Source organism: Microcaecilia unicolor, chromosome 7 (assembly GCF_901765095.1).
Source record: "Microcaecilia unicolor chromosome 7, aMicUni1.1, whole genome shotgun sequence".
Classification (NCBI taxonomy): Eukaryota; Metazoa; Chordata; class Amphibia; order Gymnophiona; family Siphonopidae; genus Microcaecilia; species Microcaecilia unicolor.
The window spans coordinates 50,417,939-50,439,792 of NC_044037.1; the positions used below are offsets into that span (position 1 = coordinate 50,417,939).

At 42.6% G+C, this 21,854-nt stretch overlaps 1 protein-coding gene across 4 annotated transcripts in view; it reads left to right on the forward strand.

The window, feature by feature from the left end:
* Window positions 1–21,854, forward strand: part of LRCH2 (leucine rich repeats and calponin homology domain containing 2) — a 263,804-nt gene that overhangs the window by 58,793 nt on the left and 183,157 nt on the right. For all 4 annotated transcript variants that reach the window (XM_030209796.1, XM_030209797.1, XM_030209798.1 and 1 more), the window contains exon 3: window positions 12,941–13,067. In XM_030209796.1, the coding sequence (XP_030065656.1) occupies window positions 12,941–13,067 (127 nt within the window). The remainder of the gene's footprint in view (window positions 1–12,940; window positions 13,068–21,854) is intronic.

Sequence of the window (21,854 nt, forward strand, 5' to 3'; positions counted from 1 at the left end):
ATTAGCACAAGAAAAGTGCTTTCCTTGAAATTTCATGTTTAATGAGTTAATGCATGTACTTACTGCAATTTTAATTTTGCATCAAGATAAAGGCTGAAAGGTTAGCATTAATTGGTAGTTTTGTTTATTGTCCCACAGATCAGCCCAGAACTTGTGGGTTATGTCAGTCAACCAGCAGACAGAGACACAAAGAAAGTAGTGCTTTGTAATTTGTCCCTTAAGGGCACTGTTCATAGAAAAAACACTCAGTATTTCTCTGTCTTCATCTGATGAAAAGCAGACTAATGGTGCACTTTCTGACTTGATGGTGTGGCTCCTGTTCCAGCTTCTTAACTGAGATTCAGTTGAGCTCCATGTTTCTCTGGATTATACAAACTATGCCTGGAGCTGGGATACAGTTCAAAGGTTCTGAGCTCCCTAACCCATTCCCCCCTTCCTTTTCCTCAGCCTTCTCTACACTTTGGTGTATAAGGCTTGATTGGAAGTTCTGAGATTCAGCAAGAAGTCTATTTGATGTATAGAACTTCCAATTACTGCATGGCTATAGCTCAGAACTCCCTCAGGGTTCCTCTCTCACAGGGTACTGAGGGTGGAAAACCAGTCATGAATACTAATAAACTCTCAACTCTCTCTCTCTTTTTTTTTTTTCTGCTGGGATGATGCCTTGGTGCTAACGGCCTGTGCTGCTTTTGAATAAGAGAATTACTTCTAGCTTAGGCATAGTGATTGTGGATTTCAGGTTCGTATCAGTAGTTTACATCTCCTTAGATAATATATGTAACTAGTAAGAAAGGCCCGTTTCTGAGGCCAATGAAACGGGCGCTAGCAAGGCGCTTTCCTTACCATCCCCCTCCCCTTGTTGCTGGACTTACCCTCCGTGTTGTTCGCGGCGGATCAGCTGTTCGGACGGCACTCCGTGGGGGGGGGTGGAGGATCTGCGTAGGTCGCTGTTTTTCTGTGTGCGTCGGGGGAGGGGTGAAGCGACGGAACTGGGGATTTGTTGAGTGTGATAGCCCCTCCCCGAACGTCATCACGTTGTGACGCGAGGGCGGGGCAAGCACTCATGGTGGAAAACTGAACTGGACCATGACAACTTAACTTGGAATGCTGGGTAAGTTTGCCTCAGAGAACGTTGGTGGTGCGTTTTATATAGAGAGATAATCTTTGTCTGCAAAGTTACGCTATATTCGGTCATCATCCCACATGAACGTGAGATGGGCTTCACTATTCTTTTGTGCCATTTTTGTTTTGAGCAGTTTGTGTTAAATTTTCTCAGTTGCCTTTTTTTTTATTCCTTACATCAGTGGTCTCCAACACAGAGGCCGCATGTGGCCCCTGTAGTCATCCATTGTGGCCCTCAAGAAGTCAGGAGAATGGTCAACAGAAGTCCTGCCAAAAAAATGTGCCAGTGGTTTCCAACATGCGGCCCATACTTCAGTCTTGCCCACTTTGTAAAATGGTATTTCTCGACAACCAGGAGTCTTCCTCAGACTCTTTCCCCCATTCTGTCTACCTATGGCTTCTCTTCAGGCTGAAATGGCTCCAAACAAGGCCCCTCCTTCTCCGGCATGAGCTGGCAATTGCACGTGCGTGTGTGCATTCGCGCCAGTGTTACCTCGCAGGCACATGCACACAACCTAACCCAGTGGAGCCTCATTTTAACATCCACTACAGCCGCATCCCTCTTGCTTCGTGCCCGCAGCCCTGATCACTTCCGGGCTCACAGCAGCTCTGAAGTCTCATGAAATCAGCGGGTATCTCTCAGCTTGGGTTTCAACTTTGCCCTACCTGCACCTTTGCTCTGCCTGCACCTTTGCTCCTTCAGTCCGGCTTAGCCCAAACAGTATGGAGACAACAGCCCTCCTCAACCCCAGTGTGTCTTGGCAGTCCCTCAGTTGAGCAATTGTTTTACCCTGGTTACACAAAAACATACCATACTGTAGTAAAAAGGCCCAGTATTTTTCCATATAGTAAACTGGAGTGATACTTTCATTTTTAAGCTACAGAATTTGCAGACTGAATGGGAAATGTTTGTGTATACAATGAAACTAAACATTTCATTTTGGGGAGTCTTTTATAGGGATTTGCAGCCCAAACATTTTTGGTTTTGTTTCGTTGCAGAATAAACATATATCCTTGAAGTAATGTAGAATGAATTAATGTTTAAAATTCCGTCTGAACAAGCAGATCAATGTGGTGTTTTATCTTTTAAAAGTTAAATATGTACACTTGAAATCTATTGGTGACCCTTTACATGGAAAAGGTTGGAGACCACTGTCTTACATCATTCCATGCTGTTTGCGGAAATGGCTTAATGGCTCCCCTCTCCCCCCCCCCCCCAAAAAAAAAAACCCATGCAAATAGAAAAAATGAAATGAGATTGAAGGGGGGCAAACTCAAGAAAAATGTCAGGAAGTATTTTTTCACAGAGAGAGTGGTGGATGCTTGGAATGCCCTCCCGCAGGAGGTGGTGGAGATGAAAACGGTAACGGAATTCAAACATGCATGGGACAAACATAAAGGAATCCTGTTCAGAAGGAAGGGATCCTCAGGAGCTTAGCCGAGATTGGGTGGCAGAGCCGGTAGTGGGAGGCGGGGATAGTGCTGGGCAGACTTACACAGTCTGTGCCCTGAAAGACAGGAACAAATCAAGGTAAGGTATACACAAAAAGTGGCACATATGAGTTTATCTTGTTGGGCAGACTGGATGGTCCGTGCAGGTCTTTTTCTGCCGTCATCTACTATGTAAAAAACAAGTCCTTGTCCCCCCCCCCCCCCCCCAATATTTTCATTTGCACATTCTTTTGGACATAAGTTGCTCAGGAAGGTTTGGTTTTCTTCCTTTGCTCAATGCTATTTCAAGATGAACCTCTCCTGTCAGTTCGTAACGTCAGATTTTACTTTCTGAACCTGGGACACGCTTGGAGTCTCCACTACTCATATTTCCAGAGTGAGAGGAGTAATTCAATAGAGGATGCTGGTTAGCGCATTCATTTCTATTTGGTAGTCCTCCCTTTTAAATTAAGGTGGAGGGTATAGCGATCCTTTTTAGTTAATAATTTAGGAGCCTTCCTCTCTTGGAGGGTTCAGGGGAGTATGTCCCCCTTCCTCTATCACTGATTAGTTCTTTCATCAGCCACTGTTGTCCTCTCTTTGCTCCAGGTCCTGCCATTAAGTTATGTTTTACTTTTGTTATAATCTTGTGTTTCCACCATTATTCTTGTGTTTTCAACTGTACCCAGTCAGCCTTGGGCATTATCGGTTAAATTACATCTTAGCAGTTTTCACAGTACTCTGGCTTGGCAAAATAAGCTGTGGCAAGAGCAATTGTACTTCATTCACGTTTCCTTTGTCTGTGGGACTTTGTGGTTTCTCAGCAGGGACTCTGTTTCTATGATTACTTTTATTGCTTCTGTGGCATGCTCAACAATGTGCAGTCAGCAATGCTACTGATTAAGGACAAGATCCCTCTCTATGCCATGTTTTTGTAATGATACATTGAGCTACACTTCCTGTCTTCCTGAGGCTTTTTGTCTTTACAACCATTTTAGGATTTGACTTTGAGATATTTGCTGTCCTTTTTCCTACCTCCTTCAGACAGACCTGTTCAGAAGAACATACCCCACTGACCCAAAATAAAAATACCGGACACCTGCCGTATTGGACATTACCTGACTCTTCCTCCCCCCTCTCCCTCTCTAAGTTCCCCCCAATTATACCCACCATACATGTACCTTATCTACCACAATATCACCTTGTATTCATTCAGACCGGAATCGGCTAACGCCGTTAACGGTAATATGTAAGCCACATTGAGCCTGCAAAAAGGTGGGAAAATGTGGGATACAAATGTAACAAATAATAATAATAATAATTGAGCTCTCCTTACCCTTTCATTGCTTGGAATTTCTTATCTTTCGCTGCCACCAAAAGTATTTCCTATGCCTTGCCCTCGAGTTTCATCTGTGCCTCACCATTAAACAGCTGTTATTGCCCTCCCAGGTTTTGAAGAGTGTGACCGTATTCCATCTACTGTGCTTAACCGCATACCATCATCAGTGCTTTGTAGCACAGAATCAGCTCTAGGCTGTAGGACAAGCAGCTCTCTCTTCACATAGGTTGACCTTGGCTTCCCTGGGCCAAATCAGACAACACTTCTGTGAAAGTTTAGTTATACTTCACTGCACAAGCTCAGATAAGCTTCTCTGCGCAGAATCTTATGGGCTTCTCTATACAGATTTGACTGAGTTTCACTCCATACAGTCAGCTGGGTTCACTGTGTGGATTTGATTGAGTTTCACTCAGTAGAATGAGCTGGGTTCATTGTGTGGAATTGACTGAGTTTCTTGGCACAGTCAGCTGGGTTTCACTGAGCTGAATCAACATCGGAAGAGTTTCACTGCATGGTATTGGCTGAACTTTACTGTACAAATAAGTGGGACTTTGTCACATATTTTCTCCTACACTTCACTGCATAGTTTTTCTTATGCTGCACTGCACAACTACATGTGCACTTCTCTGTGTAGACTTGCGTGTGTATCTCCACTCAACATTACCATATTTTCACTCTGCAGATCCAGCTGTGTTTCTCTGCACTAAATCTAATGTACTTATTCACATGGTGTTTTGATGTTTTGGTGTTATCTGCATAGATTTCAAATGTGCTTAGCAGGCAAATCTGCACTCTTAACATATGTAGCTGTTATGGCCAGCTCAGGCTGCTCACTGCTTCATTACATGGATTTCACTGTGCTGCTTAGCTTTCTGGATTCAGCTCTGTGTATCCTTACACAGCCGCTGGGGATTCTCCCCTCTCTCATTAGGTTATTTTTCCCAGTGGGTTCTGCTTAGAATTGCAAATCAGCATGGATTTCTCCTATTAAATAGCTGGGCTTTGCCTGGAGAGTCAACGATGCTTGTCTTCATAGATTTAGCTCGGATTATTCACAATCAACTGGGTTTAGGCTCACAGTTGGATGAATATACCCTTGAAGACCCTGTCCCATCTATCTTCACAGCATTACTGTTCTTTTCCCCACGAACCTACTGGATTTACACTCATCCTTGCAGATCTTTGTAGATTATTCTTATAGGCTTAGCAGGGAATAACAACGCTTACCTTCTCAATTTTTGCTAGCTTTCTTCTCTCAAAACCACCTGGTTTTTACTTCTATAATCAGCCAGGTTACCCATCATGAATTTTGTTGGCCTTGCAGAGGAAATTGCTTAACACCACAGATTGAGCAGCTTGTCTTCAGAAGATTAGCTCAGACATAACTTCACATATTACCTGAACTTTATTTCACAGAGTCAGCTGTATTTAGATTTGCAGAATTCGTCGTGCTCCACAGCACACATTTCACTCTTCCTTTTCTGGCCCCCTGTGAACAGCTGTAGCCTCACAGAGTAAGCTATACCTTTCTTCTCAGAGTCACCAATGTTCCTTTTTACAGAATTGTTCTCCTTTTACTCACAATGTGGTTTGTACTTCAGTTTCTCAGGTACAGCGATAGCTCAGTTTCAGTGCAGGTGGAGAATTTGTTTCAGCCTCATGGTATGTGTGGGCTTCTCCATATTATAGGTTCCTGAGGCTACACATATATATTGGCAGTCGGGCTGATGCCTTATTCTATGCCCCCAGCCTGACAGTCTCAGTTATACCTTCTTACTGTGTAGGTGATGTTTCAGGTGTGTGTGTGTGTGTGGGGGGGGGGGGGGGTGGAGGCAGGGATGACTCGCAGCTTAGTATCTAATACATCTAGTCAGGCCCGCCCTCTGAAGGAGCCTTATTTTTGGCTCTTGATTAGTACGCTTTTTAAGGGTATTATTTAGCTGAGCGATTGTGTATTATTGCCCTTCAGCTGTTCATGTCTCTGTGTCATGTCATTATTTATGTGATCTTGGATACTATTTGCTGCACATACTCACCTCAAAGTCACCACTTTCAATAGCTTCAGCTTTACTGGTGGTTGGTGAGCCAATGAATATTCTGTCTGTCTTTTTTGCCTTAAGTTTCACATAGAAATTAGTGCATGCACTAATTTCTATCTGAGCTCCTGTGCTTTGTAATTAAAATACTGAGCGTTTTACTGTGCATGAACCCTTTAAGGGCAAATCACAATGAACTACTTTCTTTCTCTGTCTCCATCTGCTGGCTGATGGATCTAACCCATAAGTTCTGGACTGATCAGTTGGGATTAATCGGGTAAGACCATTTTTTCCTTGGAGAGTGTTATTGAACAGCTGTGAGCATAACTGTTTAAATTTACTCTGGAAATCTAGCTTGAGCAAGTTTATCAAATTTAGTAAAAGTTTCTGAAAGATGGTCACTTTGGGTCTGATATTCAGCTGGTGGTGATCAGCATTTCGCTGACTGCTGCTGGCGTTAAACCCGGAAATTCAATGCCGGGCCATGTTCAGACACTAGCATTGAATTTTTTTGCAGAGCCAGCTAATTCATCACCATTTTGCAGAGCCAGCTAATTCATCACCATCCTTCTGTGCAAAGTTGGTAGACACTTACCTGAAATGACTCTTTACTGTTAATGCTGTAAAAGGGGTTTGCACCAAGTATTAAGTGAAAGGATGTGAATACTTTGGAATGAATACCTTCTGGTTTATTGTTCGTAAGGATTTCTGAATATTCCTAAAAATGTTTTTTTCACAGTGAAAATATAGAGTTTGTTTTATATAGAAACAAATTACTTTATTACGAGGCTTGACAAAGTTTCTTAGGATCTAGGATTCAGGCTTGGAATTTACTTAATGTGTACATGAAGCTTTTATTACAGTAGCAGGGAAGGAGTGGATAAGAGGCTACAGCTCTCCCTATTGCCCACTCGCCTACAGAGTATTCAGCAATGGAGAGAGGTTTTAGACTGGGGCAGTAGGAGAGAAGCTAAAGCTGCAGCTGCTAAAGGGGGTAGGGTGATAGACTACTACTACTTATCATTTCTATAATGCTACTAGATGTATGCAGCGCTGTACACTAAACATGTAAATGACAGTCATTGCTTGACAGAGTTTACAATCTAATCAGGGCAGACAAACAGGACAAATAAGAGATAAGGGAATTACTTAAAGTGGGAATGATACAACAGATGTGTGTACTGAACAATTGAATAGGGGTTAGGAGTTAAAAGCAGCCAAAAGCTAGCCCTGAAGCTGCAACCTTAGCCTCTCTTCACTGCCAACCTATCCCCAAGCAGCTGCAGTTTTAACCCATCCGCACTGCTAGTCCACCCACTTTCAGCAGCCGCAGCCTAAAGCCACTCTTCATCACCTGCCTAGCCATCTCAAAGAAGCATAGCCAGACCTCAAATTTAGGGTGGGCCACTAGGCAAACTGGGTGGGCACATGTAATATCCACATCCTCTTCCTCCCCCCAACTGAAAAAATACCCGAGCTTGTGAGGATCCTCAAGCCCCACCTTCCAAAAACCTCCTTGGATGCGACTGAGACTCACAACTGCACAGTCAGTTGTAGCTTTTCAAAGGCACCTGACACCGTCACCTAGAGCATGCTTAGTTTTCGTGCACATCTGTGAAAAGCATGCATGCACCAGGTGCCAGCGTTGAATAGCAAAAGATAGCTGCCACCAACTGTGGAGCTGTGTTGAAGAGAGTCTCAGTAGATTTCAAGGAGGTTTTCTGCTGGCGGACTTGAGGATTCCCGCCAGCTGCAGTGAGTGTGCTTCCTGTGGGTGGACCTGAGCCCAAAGAGGGTGGGCTCCTGCCCACCCATGACTGCGCCACTGCACCTCAGCAATAGTTTTGGTGTTGCATTCCCACCCCCAGCAGCAGCCTCTCTCAGTCCCTCTTTCCCATTCAATGCAGTAGCTTCTCCCCCCAAAAAGAACCATTTTCTATAAGAATTTTAATAGATCCTACCAACAGGGCTGCTAAACTCAGTATCAGTTCTTCTTATGGGTCACTTCTGCAGTAGCTAGTACTCCAAATGTCTTCCTGATTAAGGTGGCTTCATGTGAGCAGCCTCTCCAGGGTGAATAACTCCCCCACCAAATTTCTCTCTCCATCTCTTTCTTCCAGCAAGCCTCCCCCACCAGCGTTCTCTCTCTCCGTCCCTGAAACTAGCACATGTACATTCCATGGTGTTCTCTGTGCCAATCCGCAGCACGCACATCCACATGGCTCTCTCTGCCTCCACCTAGCATACATCCACAAAGCTCTGTCTCGCCCCCAACACGCGCTCCTCCAGGTTTGCTCTCGCTCCCTGCCTCCCCTCCCCCCCCAACGCACACATCCCCTTCTCTTTCTCAACCCTTTCCTCCTCCTCCTCTGGTACACTCCCTTTATAGTTCTTTTAATCGGAACCCCCATAGTGCTTTCTCAATGACCACCACCCCATATACACTGTCCTTCCTGTAGCTGTCTCCCAATGACCATGTCCCCAAAATGGAATTCCTCCTAAACTCGCTAGCTCCTCCACCCCAGCACACAGACACTTGTCTTGCTCCCCTCCTGCTCCCCTTCCCGCCTGGTACACAGACACCTGGCTCTCTCCCCTCCTGCTTCATCGCCTCCCGGTACACAGACACCCAGTCTCTCTCTCTCCCTTCCCCTGCAACACCCAAGACAACCAACTTTCCCTCATTCTCCCCTTGGCATGCAGAAACCCAACTGTTGCTCTCTCCCTCCCTCCCCCCAACCTCCATGGCGCACTGACACCCAACCCTCACTCCCTTCAACCCCACTCACAGACCTGCCCTCCTAGGGTCAGAAGTGGAAAGAAAGAAGAACGTTGCACATCGGTCCACATACTCCTCCTTTGCTGCTTTGGCACCAAGTACCAAATCTGAACCATGTGATTCAAATTTTACATTCAGTACTGGGTGGCAGAAGAGGAAGCTGTGGCCTGATGTGCAGCTGCTCTTCTTACTTCCACTTCTGTTCAGTGCTGAGCCAAGGACTGGGATGGGAGGAGGATGTGTATGGGCATGTATCACTTTGGAGTTTGGGGGGGGGGGGGAGGGAAGGGAAGAGTAGAAAGTCTGCTACTAATGCCAGCTGCTTTCGAAAGCCCGACTGATCTACACATGTTCAGGCTACGAAAGTTAGGCACCAGGTCCAGTGTTTTTCATTGCCATGGTGACCTGGCGGCTGGGGGTTGTCAAGTCCTGCTTTATTGTATGTATCATTATATATAACTCAAAACAAATCCCATTGTGTTTGTATCTATCTATCTATCTATCTATCTATCTATCTATCTATCTATCTATCTATCTATCTATCTATCTATCTATCTATCTATCTATCTATCTATCTATCTATCTATCTATCTATCTATCTATCTATCTATCTATCTATCTATCTAATAAATTTCCTTAGCGTCCTTCTGGACCGGCCCAGGATTGGACTGATGAGTTGTGGAGACTGAGAAGTTCTGACTCTGGAAGCCAATAAGAGCCCTGGCCATGTGACCCTAGATTCAGTATTTTCAGTCTCCAGCAGGTGGAAGAAGGTGAGCCCTTAGTCTCCTCTATCTTCTTTCTATCTCTCTTAAAAAAAAAAAATAGTAAACTTCTGTACACCGGGTTACTGTTTTTTTTTAGGGGTGCTACACTCGGGGGTACTGGGTTCCTCCCCCTCCTTCCTCCTGTTTTGTGCTCCTGCTGGACTTGGCTGCTCATATCAGCAGGGAAGAGCTTTACCCCTTCGGAGGAAGGGTGATTCAGCTTTGGGAGAGGCAGTCGTTTCTCCTCTCGACGCGAACGAGCAGAGTAGCTCCGTTGTCACCTCGGGCAACCGCGCTGGCAGTGCCTCCCACTATAACCGCAGTAGTGCAGGTCTCCTTGGTTAAAAAAAAAACACAGAGGGGCTTGTTGACCTTTTAGCCTGTGATGTCAGAGAAACTCCAGCGGTGTGGATTTTCTCGGGGGGGGGGGGGGGGGGGGGGGGTTGGCGTTGCCGGCGCTTGTAAGTTTTGCACAGTAGTGAATTTGGTGGCAGCTCTCTCTCTGTTGGCTTCTTCAGTTGCATCTAACGTAGTAACATAGTAGATGACGGCAGAAAAAGACCTGCACGGTCCATCCAGTCTGCCCAAGTAATGTGCCACTTTTTTGTGTATACCTTACCTTGATTGCTACCTGTCTTTTATAGGGCACAGACCTTACAAGTCTGCCCAACACTATCCCCGCCTCCCACCATCGGCTCTGGCACTCCCCTGGTGTCTTCATTTACTGCAACAGAGTCGGCCAGTGCTCCTCTAGTGGCGGGGGAAAAAACGCCATTTTGTCGGGTTCTGCATCCCTTACAGATTGGGTCCTTCCTTATCTCAGCCAACAGAGAACTCAGCTGTTGTTCTACCTTAGGCCTTAGGACCCCAGGAGGGAGGTTTTTTATCTTTTGACGGGGAAACCGGTCCCAGAAAGGCTCAAGGGGTCAAGCAGCTTCTTGGGTGGAGAGGTTTTTTGTACTGCCCATAGACATTTGTAAAGCTGCGACTTGGGCTTCTTTGCATTCTTTCTCTAAGCATTACAGGCTGGATGTCCAGTCTCATCAGGAAACAGTCTTTGGAGATAGGGTTCTCACGATGTGGTTGCTAGGGTACCTCCCTTAAGGGTACTGCTTTGTTACTTCCCATCAGTCCAATCCTGGGCCAGTCCAGAGGGACGCTAAGGAAGGAGAAAGTAGACTTTACCTGCTAATTTGCTTTCCTTTAGTCCCTCCGGAGTGGCCCAGGTCCCTCCCGTGAATTCAGCTCAGTATTTTGTTGGTTGTACCGAAGAGTAGTTCAAGTCGTGTTCATTTGTTGTCTTTTTCCGTCAGAGAGTTCTGGGACGGAGCTACTCAATGCGTTTCACTTTAACAGTTTAAAATAAATAAATACAGACATATGAGAACTGGATTCTCAAACATCTTCCCCAGGACGGGTTCTTTTTGCAGTTACCAGAACGAGGCCTTTCGGTGTACGTTTCATGTATGATGTTTGCAGTGCTTTCGTGGGTGCTCAGATTCCAGGTGGCACAGAAGGTAGTTCTTTCTCTTTCCTGCTTTGTTACTCAAAAACTGAATCTAGGGTCACTTGGCCAGGGGTCTTATTGGCTCCCAATCAGAACTTCTCAGTCTCCACCTGCTGGAAGGAGTACACAACCCATCAGCCCAATCCTGAGCCGGTCCGGAGGGACTAAAGGAAAGCAAATTAGCAGGTAAGGTCTACTTTCTCCATACTGATTATGGGGTCCTTTTACTAAGGTGTTCTAACAGATTTAGTGCACTCTAAATGCCGCACAGCCCATTGTATATCTATGGGCTACATGGCACACTTATTTGTTATAACACCTTAGTAAAAGGACACCTATATGTCTTATTAGAAAAAGTTTTATTCAAAAGAAATTTTGAAATATGTGGTCATATATTTGGAAGAGGTTGCCCACATCACAAGATGTCAAACACTCCCGCTTATCTGTAAAGCTATAATCATTTCACACAATCAGTGTTTCCTCTAAGGCGTGACCTGGTGTGTGCAAATTTTTTTGCGTGCGAGCAACAAGATTTAAAAATCAAACAATTTTTGAGCACCAGTATTGGCAATTAATTTCTGTATATAATACAAAAAATATATACATTTTTTTGTAAGCAACCATGTAAAATCTGTGAGCAACTCTCCTAAAATGTGTGAGCAATCGCTCATGCTCTCAGCTTAGAGGGAATATTTTACAAAATTTAATGTCCTTACATAAGTGTTTCAATGTTCAATCAAAAGAATTTCTGTTTTTATATATAAATGGTCCTTATCATTCAATTCAAATTAATGGTGTCCTGAAATTCAATGCAAATAAAACGGGCTGTATAAAATATTAGAAAAGTCCTGTGTCTCTAATTTGAGTTGAACACACTTGAATTTCAGGAACTGACGCATTCAGGCTTAATAGGGCAGAAATCCAAGTCTTATAGGGTCTAGTAGCCCTTTATTGGAGAGCATATACTTCAGTTTGGTTCATGTACAGCCAATGCCATTTTTGTGGTACTTTCTATCTTCAAATGTTAGAGAGAGAAACACATGGCATGTTTACAATCTGTTATAATGTTAGAATCAGTCATTAATGCATTTATCATGTGTCCATGTTTATCATACTGTACTTAAGAAATTGTAACAACGTTTATTGTTAATACTTGATATACTGCATTTCACTTTCGACAATCAAAGCAGTTTACACAATAAAAACCAAGCAACGCAAAACAAGAAAGTAACTGCAATGTGTATATAGGAAGCCAAAAGACATAACATAGTAAATGACGGCAGAAAAAGAACTGAATGATCCTTTTAGTCTGCCCAACAAGATAAACTCATTTTACATGGTATGTGATCATTTATATGTATACCCGAGTTTGATTTGTCCTTAGAGAGCATAAGAAGAGAATTCTCTGCTGCCCAGCGCTATCTGAAGCACCCTTACTATACTGCTTGCTGGGCAAAGGTATTTTGATTCCCACCTGTACCAAACTTTCCTTACATTCATTTTTTTCTATGGGTGCCCAATTATTCTTCTGCTCCAACTCCAGTCATTGTCACATTTATATTAGGGATATAAAATATTTAAATAGTTTAGCAATTAAACGGTGAGTATAATTTTAACATTTAGTCATTTAACCATTTAAAATTTGATAGGGCTGCTGTAGAGAACCAGTGAGACTGATTTTTTACAGGTTCCTCTTTGCACGTATGCTATGGTTACAAAGGTTGAAGTAAGCTGGGCTACTTTTGACCAGACTGGTTAATGCCACCTCTGAGGGGAGTTAGGTGTGTGAACACCTGCAACTGAAGACAGTTTCTCCTATGTTCATCATTTAAGTGATCAACCATGATTTTGGCTTATCCATTCTAACTATTGATTGGTTTTATGCTATTATTTTTTTTCCAGGTGGTACGCATATTTGAAGCTTTGCTTGTAGCATCATTTTTTATTTTTATTTTTCAGTCGAAACCTTTTATCAACATTGCCAAAATACCTGTTTGATCTCCCACTTAAAGTATTGGTTGTTAGTAATAACAAATTGGTGTCTATTCCGGAAGAGATAGGAAAGTTAAAAGACCTAATGGAGCTGGTGAGTATGATGATGATTATATTCTAGCACATCTATAGAGGTATCACTAAATTTGAACACAGATTTTCAGACTTCAGAGTTTCAGAACCAGTTTACCCTGAGTGCAGTACATGTATGCCTCCAACTTTTCAAAAGGCTTGATGCTGTCTCTGGAACTGCTGTGCTGTTTTCTTGCAGCACAGCATGGCTCTCCATAAGTTTGAACTGCATGTTTTGAACCCAAACTCCTGCACTGTTCTTGAAAGGCTGTGAAAATATTATTGAAGTCTGGACACTATACAGCTCAGACTCTCGAGAGTCATATTGTTCTGCAAGAAAATGAACAGTTTTCTATAGTTGGTGCTGGAAACAAGCTCCAGAGAAGATGCAGGGGCAATAACAAAGTAGGGACTGGAGGAGCTGAGTTGGAAGGAAGAAGGTTGGGGGTGGGGAAAGAGAAAGAGATTGTCGGGATAGGAGCTAGAGAATGCTGGGTAGGGAAATAAGCTGGAAGACTGGAGATGGTCTAAGGAAGAAAGATTGTGGGGAAGAAGACAGTTTTAATTATACTTTAACTGCAAGTGTGCCTTATTAGAGGGGGGTGCCTCCCCTAGACCCACTACATCATTGAAGGTGGGGGAGGGTTTCTTTCACAGGATGCTGTTTGCTTTGTCCAATTGCAGTCCTGACCCTTGCATTGAAATCTTTTTAATTTTTGGCCAAAGTGGCTTCTGCTTGAAAAATAATGAAGAGCTTTGTTGTATCTCATTGGAAGACTTCAAATAATGAAGCTTAAAAGTAGAACAATTGCAGAATATACACACTGAAGTAGAAATTATGTAGGAAAGATTAGCTGGAATGTCATGAAATAGTATTTGTCTCAAAAGGATGAGTATGTGAAGTATTTTCTTGATGAAGTGACTAAAAAAACAAAAAAATCCCTTACGGAGGTGAACCATGCATGGATACGCCTTCTAGCGCTATAGAAATGCTAAATAGTAGTAGTAGTAGGTTTGATACCCCCCCCCCCATGTTATTAATGGCTAAGCAGCCCAGTGTGAATAACTGTCTGGCATGTACACACTTTATGAACAGCTTTTTCTTTTTGTATGTTTGTCATTGTTTTATAAATAATGTAAGATCTTCTTAATGGCTTTTACTAAGTAATAACCAATTTTTGCTTAGCTACTAGCTATATAAGGCAGTATATCAAATAGAATTGAACTTGAACTTGTGGAAAGGAAGAAGATGGGCAGTATCTGGACCTGATTCATAAGTAGTTCACTATGATGGCAGACCTGCCAAGTCTCCCACATTCAGCGGGAGACTCCTGCTTTGGCGGGCCATCTCCCTCACTCCCGCCTAAGCGGGAAAGTATCCCACTGAAACACGCGGCGCTAGCTCCCTCTTCCATTTCCAGCCACTGCTGCTTGTCCTGTTGAGCAGCAGCGGCCGCGACAAAAAAAAAAGAGCTAACAAACAAAAAAAAGTTTAAAAATGCAAGCGCGTGAGACGTGAGAGCAGAGAGGAGCGGCTGCAGAGCCGACAGCCAATGCCTGAAGGCTGCCTGCGGTGCCGCGCTTGCTTTTTAAAATTTTTGTTAGCTCTTTTTTTTTTTTTTTGTTGCGGCTGCTGCTGCTCAACAGGAGAAGCAGCAGTGGCCAAGAAATGAAGATCTGGTGGAAGGAGGAGCGGGGGGCAGGAGATAAAATAGAGTGGGGAGAGAAGGAGGGGAGATGGAGCGGGAGGCAGGAGGTAAAATAGAGAGAGTGGGGAGAGAAGGAGGGGAGATGGAGAAGGGCTGGAGAAAGAGAGAAGCTGCTGGTGATAAGGATGGGGAGAAAGGGATCCTGGCTGAGATCAGAAACAGGGAAGACGCTGGACAGGAGGGTAGGGAGAGAAACAGAAGACATTGAAGGATGGGGGGAAATGATGAATGTAAAAGGGTAGAGAGAGAGAGACACTGGATAGAAGGATCGGGAGAGGGGGAAGACAGATGGAAGGATGGGGAGAGAAAGAGGGAAGACGGATGGAAGGATGGGGAGAGAAAGAGGGAAACAGATGGAAGGATGGGGAGAGAGAGATGCTGGATGGAAGGATAGGGAGAGAAAGAGGGGAGATGGATGAAAGGATGCAGAGAGAAAGGGGAGAGACTAGAAGGATGTGGAGAGAGAAGGGACACTGAACAGAAAAGGGTAGAGAGAGACATTGGATAGAAGGAGGGAGGAGAGAGAGACATTAGATGGAAGGATCAGGAGAGAGGGTAGATGGGTTGAAGGATGGGGAGAGAAAGAGGGAAGATGCTGGATGGAAGAGTAGGGAGAAAGAGGAGATGCTGGATGGAAGGATGCAGAAAGAAAGAGGGGAGACGCTGGAAGGATGGGGAGAGAAAGAGGAGAGCTGCTGGATGGAAAAGGGGAATAGTGGGGCATGGGGAGAATAAGGGTGAGAAAAAGATGAAAAGCCATAGGTTGATGAAGTAAAAAGAAGGAAATTAAAGAATGGATAGTAAGAATGAATTAAATCTGGACAGAGAGAGGCAGAAAAATATTGAAGAAAACAAAGAAAAAGGAGAGAAAAATGACAAATGGCCAGGAAACCCTGGTAAAAGAGTTAAGAGAAGATGAAGGAAAGCACAATTAAGAGACTGGGAGCAATACAATTAGAAAAAGTAAATGGCCATACAACAAAGGTAAAGAAAATATTTGTATTTTTAATTTAGGATAAAGTAATATGGTAGCTGTGTTAATAAAGTTTCAGAGACCAATACTTCCTTTCTCAGGTCAGGAGAGGATACCATAACAGCATTATACTGACCTGCGGCAGGAGGTTTTTGCCTCTGAAAGCTAATTGAAATGGGTGTTAGGCTATTAAATAAATTATTTTCTGAAATGGCTGTGGGTTTGAGGTGTGCCAGGGGGCAGAGCCATGTAGAGCCAATGCAAAGTGGGGTGGGGCTGTGTGCATGTACTAAAAATCACCCTCTCAAAAATTGGGACCCCTTGGCAGCTCTGTGTTGGGGTCATTCCGGGTGTGGAGTCAGCACTTGGCCACTTAAATATTGATATTTAGCCCTTAAGCGGCCAGGCTTAGTGCATAAATGGGACTGCAACCAGTATCAATTCTGAAACCCACACAGATCCTGGTTTTGAATATCCAGGAATAACTCCTTCGGTGGTGAGCAAAACGCTCACTTCCGCTGGCTGAATATCAAACCGACTGCGTTGGGCTTTTTTTTTTTCTGTGAAATGTTACTTTAGTTGTCACAATTTCAGTTATTTTAATACAACGATAGTGTTTTTACCATAAGGCTATGCATTTCCAGTACATGGTAGTATTAAGGCAAGTGTGATATCTGATAGTGTAATTTGTGACCCCTTCCACACATTTTGGCAAACATATTAGCTAATTGTAAATGTTTGAGGGTCAACGTTGTTGTGAAAGATGTATTTGTGAACCTTGAGGTGTATTGGTTTAAATTCAGGCATGAAGAACCTTTTGAAAATAAATGCTTACTGCTTTTGATTACTTGATTGAGTAATCTTAGTATAGCTCTCAGAAACCTTCAGATGAGGTGCTGGAACAATACATTTATGTTGTGGTACAGTAAAATAACATTATTAGCATCATCGGTGAGCTTGTTAAAATTCTGTTGCTTTAACTTTCAAAAATACCAGGATTTATACCACCTTGATTTCAGAACCAGTTAGGGATGATTGATTTCACTGTTATAATCTAGTCTACATATTTAATGTGCTCAGGAATATGGACACAAATTAATTTTTAAACAGTTTGCCAGTAATGCAGAAGAGATCAATAGAATTTAATCATGTAAGTAAAATTTTCCATTGACAAGCAGTATTGAATCAGGCAAACAAGTGGACAATGTGATCTGTGTGTCTCCAGGATGGAATAGTTATCCCGGAGCTTAGAACAGAGTGTTACATTCAGAGCATGCGTGGCCCTTCCCATTCTCCTTAACTGCTAAGTTTTGGTTTGGTTTTCTGCTCAGCAAAAACAAAGCTGACCCATTTTTCAAGAGGAATTTAGTCTATTATTTTGAAGAAATTTTTCATGATCTCGTTCCTAAATAAAAATGAAGGAAAAAAGGCTAATTGTTAGGTTTATTGATTTTCATTTACTTTTTCTTCTTTCGCGTGTTAGTACATGTCTCAGACAAAGTCAGGTTTCTGTTCTTGCCTGTAACATAGGACAAAGATCCAGAGATTTGATACCCACTACAAATGTTTGTTTGTCTAAGCTTTGAGTATAGCCAAGATGATTATATCATTGTGAACAGATGTCTCCACAAGCCCAAACTGCCTGAGCTGGATTTGAAATCATTATGAAGCAGAGAAGAGGCATCTGTTTGCCTGAAAATGAAGAGAGAACATCCTCTGCTTAAATTCCATCCACCTACCTGGACAGTGGCTTTGAAAGTTCAGACACAAAGGAGCAGTGCCAGGGATCTTCAAAATAGGTGCAAAACTCCTTGGAGGTACTTATACCAAATTGTAACCATCTTCCAAATGCACACATAGGCCAGAAGTAAAGGTACTTTTGATGCATCTTAGAGCATAATAAAAGTGCAGGCATTTCAGTGTTGATATCTACCAGGAGTACCTCTAAAGTGCTGTCTTGCACATACTTTTCCAGTACAGTGTACAAAAAAGACAGTGCAAGACTTCTCTTGACAAGTCTTGTCCACTGTCTGTGCAGGCTCTATAGAGAACACACAATATAGATTGTGAGCATATCTTTTCAATGCAGGATCTCTTTGATACCGATAGCACAGGTTATAGTTAATTAAAATTTATTATACTTCTAGGATTTGTCAGATTACAGTGGGTTACAATATATAAATTAAAAAATACATATAAACTAAATAAGGAGGCATTATTTAAGCAAATTACATGAATGTTTGCCAAATCCATGTTCACAGTTAGAAAGTGCCTAGGAGAAAAAATTTGGACTACTCTGTCTCCAACTGGCAGTTATTCTGGTCTAAAACTAACCAGCCTTCACTATCTGCTGGATTTATGCAATCATCCTTTTTTATTATGCATAAGGCATATTGGACTCCAACTAAAATAGCGTAAGTCACAAGAAGTCATTTGTCTCCCAAGTGCTGGTCCTGCTCTACTCAAGATGGTACCCTATTGCATCTCTTATTTTATTGTCCATGTGTAAAGAGTTACTGGCTAGCAGTATGATACAGACTCTCCAAAATTCTAACAATAGATACAAACTTTAAGGTATCGTATATGAGTGACTGTGTTCCACCATTCCAGGTCTACTGTTCTCCGAACCTCTTAAAAATTTTATGGATATTATGATGACTCTGACTACCTATCTTACTGTACTCCATTGGAAGAACAACACTGACCTCAGCATTCATGAATGGTGGAATCACCTATGCACCATCAGGAACTATGAGGAATCTGCAGCTATCAAAATCCAGAACTTCTCCAATTTTAAGAAAATTTGGACTCCATTTGATAATTTTCCCAGCAATTTTACCAATTATATGCACAGCAGCTATTGCAGTACTTTGTTTCCTTTGTTAGCATTTTTTTCTTTTAAATGAAAGTTTGTATACTGTTTTTATCTTCTATAATGGCTTTTTTAAAAAATTCAATAAAGAATTGTTTGAAAACCAAATAACTAGAAAAGAGATCTATCCTGGAAAGGACAGATCCTACAACAAACATACGTGCCTTAAGTGTAGTACAAATCCAAACACACCTTCTGTAGGTGCACCCAGTAGATTCAGCTTCCCAATCACACTTCAAGGATTAAAGGCTAACCTGAAATAATGGGCTTTCAGTAATGCTTTAAATTTTGTAAGGGAGCCCTTGGCCATGATTTTCATAGGGAGCCCATTCCATAGCTCCTCTTTCCTCCTCCGTTCCCCAAATCTGAGCTTCGGTCTTCTCCCACATAGCAGCTGCCTACTCGGCTCCAGGTAGTATCAACTCCAGTTATGGTTAAGGCAATAGACGAATCATCTTGGTTTGTTTTACTTCCCCTTTCAGAACAACCTCATTCATTTCTGCAATTAAGTCAATTAATTCATATGTGGCAGACCCAACTAACCTGTCTCCTTAACCAAAATAAAAAAAACTACAACAAAATGGATGTGAAGTACCTGGTTTTAAAGAATTTCAGCTTGTATCTACCACATGACCTTGTTTTGTTGAAACGATCCACACTATGGTGTTGGTGTGAACCCAGCCTCGCCATAGGTGTCCAGTTTTGCACTATTGGAATATGTCAGTTTTAACAGATGCTCCCAGCATTGAGTGGGAAGCCCACTGAATCTCGAAGTTTACTCAAGGAACCTGGTTGCAGACTGAAAGACTGCTCTACATAAATCATCAAGAACTTTTAATGATATATTATTTTATGCCATTTGAGTTTTTGTCCATCTTCAGGATGTTCAAACATACAATCAAGTTGTCATGTTTACAATAACCATAAATAGGGAAAATAGGATTCCCTCTGCATGTTTAGGGAACCAGCAAGGATTTGATTCCTTTTCATCAGTTGCATACAAATCAAGACCTCCTATCTGTACAGCATTAAGAATTGAATAGCTGAAAGTCTCATCAAAGTTCTTCAATTTTGAAGATGTGGAGAGGGTGCATACTTTAGTTTTTAGAGTCTGTTCTACACAAGCTTTAAAACAACACATTTGCTCTTCCCTTTGAAATTGAGTTTGCCCACTGTTTCGTCATGACTTGTAAGGATAATGCAAAGCATTTTCAGCCTATAGTGGCCAGAATCTTGTGGTAACCACAGATTCTCCAAAATATTGATTGTTGCAAAAGAAAGGACAGTTTGAGTGTTATAGAGAAGGAAGATGTTCATAATTCTCAACTTCGTACAAAGTTGGCTGCAAAAAGAAAAGCTTTCTTGGCACTTCGGCAACCCATAAAGAATATTGCTGTTCATTATGGTCTTTTTGTATCCAGCATGGATTCCGGTAAAACTATGTTTTACATCAAGTTGGCGGTACTCCAAGAATTTTTGGCATTAGAAGAATCTGTTTCCATGTGTCCAAAAAATACATTGATCACCCTCGACATAGAGTATCAATAGAGTGGAGGAGTGGCCTAGTGGTTAGAGCACCGGTCTTGCAATCCAGAGGTGGCCAGTTCAAATCCCACTGCTGCTCCTTGTGATCTTGGGCAAGTCACTTAACCCTTCATTGCTTCAGGTACAAACTTAGATTGTGAGCCCTCCTTAGACAGAGAAATATCCAGTGTACCTGAATGTAACTCACCTTGAGCTACTACTGAAAAAGGTGTGAGCAAAATGTAAATAAATAACTGGGATCAGACATCCTGTAATTCCTTTCCCAAGAAGAAGGATTTCTCCCTCCCTTTTTCAAAGTTGATGGTTTGTGATGCTGAACACTGAGTGGAACCAAGGGCATTAATATCTCTGCAAATCTGAGTGCTACATCGAGAACACCAAAGCACCAAGGTTGCTGGTATTCTTGAATACCCCCTGCTAGGAGGAACACATCCTCCTTGGTAAGAGAGGGAATGTGGCAGACTCTATGGACCTAAGACAAGGATTCTGTTACACCCCAAGTGACTCAGAGGATGTGGCCACTCTTATTATGCTTCCTGCACCTTTTTGATATTGATAGCCTTCAAGAGCAGGTCATGAGGAGAGTGGATGAATGACTAGAGTGATTCTTTGCTTGACATGGTGCTGTGGATTTGACATAATTGACAACAAAATCAGAGAGCTGTGCTTCAGTGCTCGTATTTGAGGCCCATTTGCATGAATGAATTGAGCGAGCAGGCAGAGACCTAGACTAGGACTTTGAAGTATTTCTTAGTTTTGAGTTAAAAAGCACTCCTGGGATTCTGACTATAATCCAGAATGATTCTCTGAAGAGGAGGGTTTTGACTGGTTTGCTGTCGAATCCATTTTCTCTACATGAGAGAGAGAGAGTCATTCTCCACCTCGGTAACTTTCCTTGACTTTTATAAGGGAAATGGCAAAAGCTATGCCATGGCATAGACTGAGAAACACAGAAACAGACATCCTCCAGTTCCATGACCCACCCAAGGAAGCTGTGGCTGTGCACATTCCTCAAGGATATACAGATGAGAATGTGGAAGACACACATTCCCCTTTTCTATCACCTATAAACAAGGTTGGCTTGATGTACAGAGTTAAGAATGCTCTGATATTCAAGAAACAGTTTCCTCACCATTCCATAGTGGTTGAATCCGCTCTCAAAAGAGTCAAAAACTTGAAGTTGCACTTTTTGGTGCCCCTGGGAAGAGAGGCTCAGACATTAAGAAACTTTTTTCGGAGTACTATGCTTACATCTTGTATAACTTTTTACCAGCTCTTCATGGGCATGTGGCTATGAAACATTGTGAGTTGGAGGAGTTCATAGTTGCTGTCCCTCAGGAGAAGGCCATGCAGCTCCGTTCACTAGTTGGGGGGGAAAAGGAAAAAGTACAGAAAACTATCAGTTCAAGTGACTTAATTGATACAGCATCAATAGCTTTGGCTATGAGTATTGGTGCCCATATGCAGGAAACATTCTCCTCTGCATGGCACTTCAACAAGAATTTCTTTGGAGATAAAGGCGGCCACATCTCTAATGAAGGAGAACAGTGACATCCTTAAGTTCCTCTCCAGGCACACTTTCCACCTGGCCTCTTCTTCCAGAAGGTATCTGAGTGGAGGCCAAAGGAGATCCTATTACTCTAAAGGCCAGCCCAACTATTAGAGAACAGTTAGCAGTCGACAAAGGCAGTGATTTCTGAGTGGTGTCAA